The sequence below is a fragment of the Elephantulus edwardii genome, unplaced genomic scaffold, assembly GCF_000299155.1.
Source record: "Elephantulus edwardii isolate Elephantulus edwardi_28Jun2011 unplaced genomic scaffold, EleEdw1.0 scaffold00001, whole genome shotgun sequence".
Lineage (NCBI taxonomy): Eukaryota > Metazoa > Chordata > Mammalia > Macroscelidea > Macroscelididae > Elephantulus > Elephantulus edwardii.
Genome location: NW_006399751.1, coordinates 6,077,868 through 6,089,422, shown reverse-complemented (window position 1 = coordinate 6,089,422; position 11,555 = coordinate 6,077,868). Strand labels below are relative to the sequence as shown.

The 11,555-nt window shown below is 44.8% G+C and overlaps 1 protein-coding gene across 1 annotated transcript in view; it reads left to right on the top strand.

The window, feature by feature from the left end:
- Window positions 1-11,555, top strand: part of NUTF2 (nuclear transport factor 2) — a 20,797-nt gene extending 9,242 nt beyond the window's left edge. Inside the window, exons 2-5 of the mRNA XM_006878680.1 lie at window positions 6,754-6,881; window positions 8,883-8,954; window positions 9,043-9,141; window positions 11,377-11,555. Of these exons, the coding sequence (XP_006878742.1) occupies window positions 6,783-6,881; window positions 8,883-8,954; window positions 9,043-9,141; window positions 11,377-11,490 (384 nt within the window). The 5' untranslated portion in view covers window positions 6,754-6,782 and the 3' untranslated portion in view covers window positions 11,491-11,555. The remainder of the gene's footprint in view (window positions 1-6,753; window positions 6,882-8,882; window positions 8,955-9,042; window positions 9,142-11,376) is intronic.

Here is an 11,555-nt window from a genome sequence, read left to right as displayed (position 1 = left end):
TGGCCTTCGTTCATTAGTGTTCAAAGCCTCAAATCTGTTCCTGAGATGGTTCTGAAATTCAGGTGGGATAGACTCAAAGTCATATTTTGGTTGCCTCGGATTTGGTTTAATTTTCCTCAGCTTTAGCTTGAATTTGCATATGAGTAACCCTTAATTATGCTCATGCTAAACCTATACCTAGACTAAGAAGTGATTGTGTGAACAGACCAAGGGAACACTGTATGGTTTAAAATTAGAAAAGGTTGTGTCAAGATTTTATCCTTTCTCCATATCTATTGAATCTGTATGCTGAGCAGATTATTAGAGAAGCTGGACTCTATAAAGAAGAATGTGACGTCACAATTGGATGAGGACTCATTAGTATAACCTTTGTTATGCAGATGACACAACCTTGCACCACTGACCCTATAGGCAACATCATGATAGATGGAAAAGAAATTGAAACTGTTAGTGACTTCATCTTACTTCGACCCACAGTCAGTCCACTTGGTATTGAAAGTCAAGAAAATCAGGAGACATGTTGCACTGGGAAAGTCTGCAGTCAAAGACCTTTCCAAATTATTGAGAAGCGATGATGTTAGTTTGAGGACTACGGTACACTTTATGAAGCTGAGAGCTGGTCAGTGAATAAGGATTACAGAAGAATTGATGCCTTTGAACTGTGGTGTGGCAGAAAAGTGCTGAATATCCCATAATGAATACACAGAGATGTCTTGGAAAAGGTACATCCAGAGTGCTCCTTGGAGGCAGAGATGATTAAACTTCACCTCTCATACTTTAGGCATGTTGCTAGGAGAAGCTGCTCATTGGAGGAGTGCATCATGCTTGGGAAGGTGGAGGGATAGCAAAAGAGGAAAAGACCCTCAAGCAAGTGGATTTACATAGTGGCTGTGGCAGTGGGCTCAAGCGTGTCAGAGATTGTGAGGATGGTACAGAATAGGACAGGCTTCAGATCTGTTGTTCACAAGATGACTATGAGTCATGCTTGACAGCACCTAACAACAACAGGCCAACCATTTGGAAAGTCAAGGCCTAGGAAAGCTATTTTGAATCATAAACCCACTTCACTACAACCACATTCATCCTTTTATTCCCCTGATCATTTCACTCTCACAGCAGCTTTAATCAGGCTTGGTAATGATTGATCATAGAGTTGGTTGATTAGGGACTTGAGATACCACTAAGGGAGTCAAGTTCATATGGACCTGACCGGAAAATTCATGGACTGGGTCTCAGTTCATCAATGCAGGCTGTCTGGAAGGATATAAGATCCAGAGATTGTCTGAGTCACACAGAAAAGGGAGATTACTCAGGGAGTGAGTAAGTGCAGGCCAGAGAGGCCACAAAATGGCCTACAGGATTTGGCTGCTGAGCTGGCCAGGGCAGTTCAGTGGCTCTGGAGCCCTGGGGATATGATGGGAACCTATCGTGTGGTATCTACCCCAGAAAAGGATTCTGTCCTGACCTGGCTACCAGACCTTGAGTGATTGCTCTGTAGACTTCAGGAGAGCAAGGGAGTGGTGGACTGGGAAGTTGACAACCCTAGTTCAAGCCTGCTTTCTCCTAATACAGTCACTCTGTTGTGAGCTGTTGGCCTAGTCTTTACCTGGCAGTACTCCTTACAGCTGGGTCCTCCTTTATACTTTGAGTTGATTTCCCTCTAACATCCTTACAATTCCAAGGCATCAGAGTTGATGGCACTAAAAAGAGGTGAGGCCAAAAGTGAGGTCTTGAGGGTGGGGCTTTGTTGGCTTCCCTTTAGGTGACCAGGGCCTTTGGAGTAAGAGAGAGCCTGGACCAAAGACCAAACCCCACTTGCCAGGTGAATGGGTGAACAACAAAGGATTGTTTCCTGCTACTTTGGACAGAAGTTGTAGGTAGAGGGGAAGCGTGTCCTTTGGCCACTTAATTGCCCAGAAAAAAACTCCTTCAAAGAAAGAACTGGTCTCAGTAAGCCTTCTCATTCACAGACTTAGTCAACAGAATTTGAATGCTGGCCCAGACACTTTGGGAATAGGGTGACCGTGGTACACATGGCCCGGCCCTGGTCAGGGAGACCGATATATCTGTCAGATAGATACATGTGACAATCTCATGTAGAGATAAATGATGAAAAGATGGCACAAGATGATTAAATGATTGACAAAAGTATCTCGGGAGGTGACATTTGGCACGTAACATGACAGGGAGCCAAGACATGGTCTAGAGGAAGAGTGACACAGGTAGAAGGCTTAACTGCTGCAAAGCCCTAGGGTAAAAACCGTCTTGGCATGTTCCAGCCACAGGAGGATGCCTAGTGTGCTTGCAGAGGGAAGGAGCAGGTGCCAGGAGATGAGACTGGAATCCTGTAGGGCCAGATCACCCAGGGCCTTTTAGGCAGGAGAAGTGGTTGGGACTGTATTCCAGGTGCAATAAAAAAATCATTGGAGAGCCATGGACAGGAGATACAGTACCCCTCAGTCCATGAAATGAGGGGAGCAGTTGGTTTTATCCTGCTGTATCTTCCTCTCTGGTGGCATTTCACCCTCCTCCCCTCCAGTACCTGGGCCTATGAGGTTTAAGGCCTGGATGGCTGTTTGCCTTTTTGCTCGAGATGCAATGCTTAAGGGCTGTGTTTGGGGGCAGCCTATAGCATGTAACTAATTTCAAGAGCCCCTTGCGAGTGTAGCACATCTGCTGGCATCCCTTAGGCCCCTAGATTACTTAGATCTCTCAGACGTGAGCATCTTTCTGTGTATAGACATGGAAACCTGGAGTTAATGACATCCCCTTCTCCATTGCTCCTGGGTCCTTGTCCCTGCCCCAGGTCTGGCTAAGTCAGGATCTATCTCTACCTTAAAGATCTGAGAAAGTTGTGAGATCATCCCCAAGGAAATGTTCATTGTTTTTTGAACTTGTGAGTTTGGCCTGTATGGAAATCCTCTGCCTGACACCTTTGTTTTGAGGCAGAAGCCCTAGTTTAGGTCTCCTTAACACCTGTCAAAGGCCCAGATGTACCAGAAATAGTCCTTTAACTGTCTTTTTTTATTTCCATACCATAGTGTTGTTGAAAGTATTGGCTCTAGAGGCTACTAAACCAGTTTGGCCCTTACCTGGAGCAAGTTAGCTAACCTTACTGATTATCTCAACAAAAAGTACACTTTACTCATGGGGTAGTGTGAGGAACAAATGTATGTGAAGCCCTTAGTACATTTCTATACCTAATAAATATGAGCGAAAATAGAATGTTATCCTTAGCCAGACTACTGTTTTGAGAGTTTTGTCCCTAGAAATATTGACCCAGAATTTGAGAATAAAAATAAAGTTTTTCTGTTGTTTATTGGGTCTCCTTGGTCAGGGCTTTTATCAGGGGCCTATTACTGAACTTCAGCAAGTCTAAAACACCCCCCGATTTTCACCAGGCTCGGATAGCTCTGCTTCTGTGCCTTTTTGGGGTGAGAGCCACACTGAGACGTTTTAGAGGATCTGCACCCACAGATTCTTTAGAGTCAGTAAAGGCTGATGCTTAGCGGTTGCAAGGTCATCAAGGTAATTTCTGTTCTTGTGGAACCTGATGTCAATTGGCCTTGGGTTCTCAGGGTGAAGTGGGAGCTGGGGTGGCCAGCAGCCCTCTTGGAAGAGTTGTAGGAGACACTGTTACGAAGGTCAGTCCCCAGACTGATGTTAGGCCACCTCTGGGCCTCCACAGTCTTTGTCCAGACTTGTTATTTTCATACCAAATATACTATACACAAAGTCAGGACTTGCTGACCATCCTGGGAGTACCTTGCCACCTGGACCCCTTTCCTAGATTACATGAGGAAAGGGAGGAGGCAAGATCTGTATCTTACTTGTTTTTTTGGCTTATGAGCGTAACTCTTTCCTGCTGTGTGTTGAGAGGTAAGAATTGAATCTTGCACACGGGTAAGTCTTGAAGTTGTGCCAAACTGTAAGGGAGCAGGTAAACCAAAACCATGATGGAGCCCTCAGAGCTCAGAGCCACAGTTGCTCCTAGGCAATGTGGACCCTAGAGGGTGTGGATGGGTTTATACAAAAAGGGGAATGTCGTCTAGAATGGGGTTATTGTAAGGGTTTGAGTCTGAGGTGGCGTCCTTAAGTAGCTGAATAATGATTTGGAGAAGGAAGAGCTAGAACTGACCAATCAGATGAAGGAAGGTAGGACATTCCAGCAGGGGAATTGGGCTGTGCAGAAACCCAGTAGGTGAGCACCCTGGAGCTGGTATTTGTGTATGGATCTGGATCAAGATAAAGTAAGAGAGGCTGGATGGGGAGGTGGTGACAAATGGAGATGTAGATGGCCACCTGCAGTACTTGAGGGTTTAACTTTTAACCCAAAGGTCAGAGTGGTGTTGGGGAAGGCACTGATAAACCGGGTGAGCTCCGGGCAAGGGGCTCTGCTTCCCTGCCCTCAGCATCTTCACCTGTAAAGTATAATGACAGGGACTCTGATCGCCTGGCTGTTAGGATCATTACATGGAAATATCTGAAGTCAAGCAAGCCTCTGCAGGGTTGATGTTGACCACAGAGAGTTCATAGCCCCCTTCAACAGAGCCTGCTCTAGACATCTATAAAGCAAAAACCTCAGCCCAAAAGATTTGAATGTTTCTTCTTAACCTTTCTGGAAACCCTTAGCTGATCTGTCCTGTGTGAGAGCTCACACTACCCCATTCTGCCCTGTTTATCCCACCAGACCAAAATAAAACACCAACCCAACTCTGTTCCTTTGTCTCCCCATCATTTCTCCCTGTGAAATAGTTTATGTATTGTAAAGTTACCACACTGTTAAGAAGAATGTTGAAAAGGAAAAAACACTCTTCTCTTTCCTCTGCCCCACCATCCTCATCCCATCTGCACTTGGCGGTAGACTGACGTCCACTCGTCTTTCCTGTCCTCCACCTCCAGTATCCTGGTTTCCTTTCATCTTTTTGGTTCATCCCTTCAGATATTTGCTCATTTGGTTTCTTCTGATTGACAAAGTCTTCTCTAAGACGTCTCACAAGAGCTGCCCAGCCATGCTCTGGGACCAAGGGCAGTGGGAGAGAAGGCCCCCTGCTCTGAAGGTGGGGAGGTAGTAGTAGGTGGGCTGACAGAGCAGGGGCAGTCCTCAATGAGTGAGCTAAGCTAGGTGGCTCCTAGGGTGAAAAGGGACGGGCAGAACTGTGGTCAGTCTTAAAAAGCCAAGTTTGTGACCAAGATAATGCCGCTGGAATGAGGTGTTGGTCCTGCAGTCTTTTCTCTCCCTTCCTTCTTGGCTAAGTGTGAACTAGGACTCGCTTTGTGTTCCTGTGTAGCATACATACATGGCATACATAGCTTTCTTTTCTTCTACTTGATTTAGACTTCCCTGGACATTTCTTAGTCATCCCAGCCCAGAACTTCTATTTTTAGCATCACTACCTCCTAAGAGACCTAAAATAAAGCTGGCTCATCTTTCTGGCCCTTTATTGGCTAGAATGTTTGTCACAGGCTTAAGGATTGGCTAGACTGGAGATAAGCCGCTGTCCCTTACAGTGTCCCTCCCTTCTGGCTCCTCTGGCCTTGAGCTGAGGTCACAGGGATAGGGTGGAAACCAGCACTTAGCATGTTGAGCTGAGGCCTTTACCACGTTCCTTTGATGCAGCTTAGTAACCAGTGGCAACATGGGGGATACTACTCCTGTTTACAGAAGAGGAAACTAGAGCCCTGAAAAAGCAGCGAATTTCATCAAGCCCCGCCACTGCAAGTTATTGGTCAGGAATGAGACCACCTCCTCACTGCACTGGTTCAGAGTCCAGGGCTATATGACACAAGAAGTGATTGTGGTGCAGCAGGCAATGAGATGTGAGATCTCTGTGTCTTTGAGGGGTCACTCAAAGCCAGAGTGATTCTCTCGTCTGAGACTTGGATTCCCATCCATTACTCTGGGGCCAGGGTCTCTGTAGCTGACAGGGTGCCTGTCAGCGACCCAGAGGATGTCTGGACAAGGAGAGAGGTGAAGAGGTGACGGCCCCTTCTCCCTCCTTTCCCCCTCCATTTTCTCAGTTTTCCTGTGAGCCTCTGAACTCATGTTTCTAGCTCCGAAACAATAAGAATTGGCATGGTGAGAGGTTTCACTCTCAGAGTTGAAGAAATAAATACCCAAGAAGGGGCCATAGAGTTCTAACTGCCCCTCAAGTCATAGACCACATGCAGTTTTTGCTGGAAGCAGGACTCAGGGAGTTATATTTCCCACTGTCGTAGAGTTTTCTGTCTCCCACCTTCCTTCCAGGCCCTGGGGGTAGTGTGAAGAGGAGTCCTGAAGGCAGGAATAGAAACGCTCAATTTTTAGACAACCAGCAGAAGATCCTGGTCTACAAAATGAGAATAATGTGATCACTGATTTTGTAGAGATGTTTAAATGATAAGACCTAGTGCTCAGCTCCTTCCGAAAGTTCCCTCCCTTTAATGGGTATAGAAGTGCCTGCTCTGGTCTTCCTTGGTCCTGGCGTGGCTCTCAGCCTTCATTGTATCTTCTATAAGATACCACCCTGGCACTTCTGTCTTGTCAGCCAGAAGTTCCTCAAAGGAAGGGCTGAGTCTGCCCCACTTCTGGGCTCCCAGCACTGGTCTGGCTTGAGAAGAGCCTCCTACCAGTTCCTCAGGGCCTTTCCATTGTTCTCTGGAGAGCAGACCTCCATAGAGGACAAGAGCTTAAGAGCAAATTGGGGGTCAGCCAGGAACTAGCAGCCTTTGACTTCTGCTGTACCAACTTCTTCCCTCATACTTTTCCTACAGGTCTCACGGAGGCTGGGCGACACTCCATAATGGGAGACAAGCCAATTTGGGAACAGATTGGATCCAGCTTCATTCAACATTACTACCAGTTATTTGATAACGACAGAGTCCAACTAGGCGCAATTTACGTAAGTCTCGGAGAAAGTACAACCATGGTGCTCTTTATAAAGGGCAAGGATGATGGAACTTCGTTTCGTATACTTTGGGCATATTGTTAGGAAGGGCCAGGCCTTGGGAAAAAGATACCATGCTTGGAAAGGTAGAGTGTCGGCAAAAGAGAGGAAGACTCTCAGTGAGATGGATTGACACAGTGATTTTACCAGTGAGTATATCAGAAATGATGAAAGTGGCTCAGGATAGGGCAGGGTTCAGATCCATTGTCTGTCCATAGGGTTGCTATGAGTTGTAGTCGACTCAATGGCAGTTAACATCAGCAATGACTTGCTTTAGGACTAAAATGGGATCAGTTTGGGTCTGGGGTCAGTATAATGTATAAGTTCTGGCAACCCTGGTTGGCAGTCCTGGAGTCTTAGACCCAACAAAATTACTTGGTCTAAACAGTGGTCATTTTATCATCTTCCACAAGATAAAATCCTGGCCAGGTGTTCTGACCTTGTCATTCCATGCAGCCAGAACCCAGAGGGGGCAAATGGTCCAGAGCTTGCCTCTTGTTTCAGGTTGGGGCGGTAATAGACAGAGACCAAGACTCAGGTTGCCCCCTGGTGGTTATAGACTTGCGCATCATAGTACAAAGGTTCCCCATCTGCCCAGCTTCCTTTTAAGGATTAAAAGCTCATAGGAAACTAGTTTAGCTCAGGGACACTGATGGGTCACTGAGAAGTCTTTCTATGCAGACATTGTTTTCGTTTTCTTTTTTTTTTTTCTTAATGGTGTTCCTACACACCAAGAACTACTTACACTTGTGTGTTCACCTCTAAAAAAATCAGTCCAATGGATTTTGGGATTGCAGCACAGCTTCTTGCCACTAGCCACCAGAGGTCCCCTCCATTGGATTTTGGGATAAAGAAAGGGATCTTATCACTGGAGGGCGAATCTAGCACAGTTAAGATTTTTTTTTAATTTTTATTTTATTTTATACTGGTTTCTTTACAAAGTTTGAATTCATTGTTTTTCATATCTAGCACAGTTATGATCATCATAGGTAAAGAATTAAAAGCAAAAAGCTTGAACCAGTCTGGGATCCTGGCACTTCCACTGAAATACTACTTTTTTTTTCCAAATTAAAATTTTTTAAGAAATTTCTTTTGTTGAGAATAATTTAACAGTTTCTACACGTACAGTTCAGTGATTGAGTGACATGGATTATGTTATTTGAGGTGTGCTACCATTCACACCATCCTCTGAGTTCTTTCCCCATTAACATAAACTCACTGCCCCCCTGAGTTACTGTTGTCTGTCTGATTCCATATAGATTTTAAAAGAGCACAGAGCTCAATGCCATATTGGACCTGACCAAGAGAAGAGTTAGCAACGTCCTACAAGACTATATACTATAGACATTGTTTTATAAAATCCTCAGCACATTTCCTTTAGAATATCATGAAACTGAGACTAAAAAACAAATAGTGACTCATCTAATGTTACAGTTTCTACATAGTTCAGTTCTGCACTGAAGGCTGTGCAGAGAAGGACTTGGAAGGAAAGAGGCCGAGCTAGTGGATCTGGATCTCATTTTAGGGTTAGGAGGCTCAGGACTGGGCCAGAGTGAGCTTATCATCCACTCTTCCTTGTTCAAGGAGAAAGTTAGCTAGAAGGACCTCAGGAGACTCAGCTTGAGAATTAGTTATTTCTGATTGTTTCTTTGGAAGCAGTTTTGATTGACCTTGCGTTAGGATGGCTTTTGAGCCATTGTAACGTGTGATCAACCCTGGACTATGCATGTCAGAAGCTATGTTAATCTCAGAATAAAAACTGGAAATTAAAGTTCCCTCATAATTTCGTTTAACAGGTTCTAAGCCAAGCCCATCCACAATGATAGTGATTAAGGAAGTTGTCAGTAACATAAAGTTTGGAAGATGGGAAATTGAAGTGTAGATTTACTTCCTTACGCAAGGTACTATTTGTACTCTTAACACTCTAACCTACGATTTCCCCGATGCGTTTTTCAGATTGACACGTCATGCCTTACGTGGGAAGGACAACAGTTCCAGGGGAAAGCTGCCATTGTGGAGAAATTGTCTGTAAGTGAGGGTTAGGGCTGGTACAGGCAGCTTCCTTCCCTGGCCCTACCGTCCTTGCTTAGCCCCTTGCCCATTTTTTGTCTTGCAGAGCCTTCCGTTCCAGAAAATCCAGCACAGCATCACGTCACAGGACCATCAGCCCACGCCAGATAGCTGTATCCTCAGCATGGTTGTGGGCCAGCTCAAGGTAATAATATGTTGTTGCAGTGCTAGGAAGGAGTTGATAGGCAGTAAAGGTCCTGAGCCTCAGCCTTCCCTGTGGGTGTGACCTGCTCAGAAAGGAGATCAGGACAGAGTGACTAGGTAGAGACATATATAGTTTAAAGCGATAGCCACATGTGAGAGCGTTTAAATTACATTGGTTAGTGCTCACCTTAGCTGCATATATGCTAAAATTAAAACTATATAGAGAAGATTTGCATGGCCCCTGTGAATGGATGACATGCAAATTCATGAAGTGTTCCATATTTTTAGAAAATAAATAAAATGCATTCATTAAAAAATTAAAAATTCAGTTCTTTCTTTGCACTAGCCATATTGCAAGGGTTCCATAGTCTTAATGTGGCTAATGACCACATTAATTGGGCAGTGCACAGAAGGTTCTTTTAGAGAGGACTGGTCTGGAGTCTTTTTAGAGAGAGACAGGAATACTTGAAAGACTGAGGAAGGGACAGCAGTATGTTGGTGGGAGGTGTGGATGAACCTGCAATCAGACCCCAGTGGAGTCCATGCTACCACTCTCCAGGCTGACCATGACCACAGCAGGGTCCCAGAACTCCTACTTCTCTCTGCATCACCCCTTCCTTCTTCGGACCTGTTGTCTTTAAAGCCTTCCTACAGCTCCTCAGCTGCAGGAACACTCCCCAAAACTCTTCTTTGTGCCCCAGCAAACCAACGCCAGATTGTTATTTTCTGAAAACTTCTCCTTTGTTAAAGAGCAGCATAGGTTGACAGCCCCTTGGCAAGTTCCAGTCCCCTGTACGGTGGGCTCGAAATAAGAGGTTCATATACCTTTCCTCTTGTCTCTGCAGGGACAAAAGGTTTCCTGGGTCCAATACAATAGTACATGGGCCTCTAGGCCTTTTCTGTGGACGCAGAGGGACCAGTGTGCCAGGCCAGGGTGTGTTGCCTGAATTAACTGTGGTTGTTGAGGCCTGTTCAGACTAGTAAACACTTCTTCTACCTCTATCCCCACTTCCTACTTCAAATTCTTCTGCTTAGAGCCCTCACAAGATTGATTTGCCTCTCACCTGCTGGTAATTCCCAGAAAAGCAGTGATGTTAGTTTTAATGAAAGTTTACAGAGACTTTGGATTTCCATTCATTCATTGTTGCACTTTTCTCCCTGTCCAACCTTCCACCCAGTTTGCTCTTCTCTTTGAAAAGTAAAAGAAAAATTTTTTCATTGTTATACAGTCCCTCCCCCCAAGTCCACTCCACTGTGCAGCCTTCGTTCTGGACTCCTGTCATGACAATACTTAGGCATATATCCCTTTTAAACAGTTCTCTCCCTCATCTGTTTCAATACAGTATACATAATTTATCCCATCTTTCTCAGTCTCCCCTCAACCCCGATGTCAGTCCCATTTTACAACAGTGGTACCATGCAGTATTTGTCCTTTAGTGACTGAGCTATTTCACTCAGCATAATGTCCTCCAGGGTCACCCATTTTGTATAATATTACATGCGCACCTTGTTTTTCAGTGCAGCATTGTATTCAATTGTGTGAATATACCAGAACTTCTCTATCCATTCATTTGTTGATGGGCACTTAGGTTGTTTCCAACTCTTTGCTATTGTGAACAAAGTCACGATAAACATGGGTGTGCGTATATCTGCTTGGGTGGCAGTTATCTCCCCCAGGTTTTCTGTTGTTTAGCTGAAAGTTTTCTTCCCTTTCCTCTTTGTTTATAAATTCCATATATTATATGAAAGGAAACAGATCGCCTGATGATTATGCCTCCACATAAAGATATCATATTATAAACTCAGTGAGTCCTTTGGTCACGTGCTTTTTTTCCCCCTTGGTTACAGTCATTATTAGTAGTTTCTCCAGATTGGACTGCCTGGCATTCTCAAATCTGTAGACTGTTTGCAGTTATTTAGCTTGTTGCTATATGTTGGTGTGAACATTCTGGGATTCTTTCATTCAGAACAGTGGTCCCTTGTGCCCAGACACATAGACTCCTAGGCAGACGTGTGTGCTGCCCTGTTGCTGTAGCTGAGGAGTTGAATTACATTGTAGTGTGATCAGCCATCTCTTGGCCCCTTCACTGCAGTGTTTCATACTTCCCTCGGTTTATGTCCAAAGTAATCTTTGGCTACTGAGATTTTAGTCTAATACAGTAAAATGTGATCCCAAAGTCTTCATTCTTTGTCCTTTGATCCCTGTACTGAATAATTTTTTTTTCTCTCTTCATAGGCCGATGAAGACCCCATCATGGGCTTTCACCAGATGTTCCTGTTAAAGAATATCAATGATGCTTGGGTTTGCACCAATGATATGTTCAGGCTTTCTCTGCACAACTTCGGCTGACCTCGTCCCAGCCAGGCATTAATGCTGTTTCCTCCTCCCTCCTTTTCCCGATACTATTCACACTC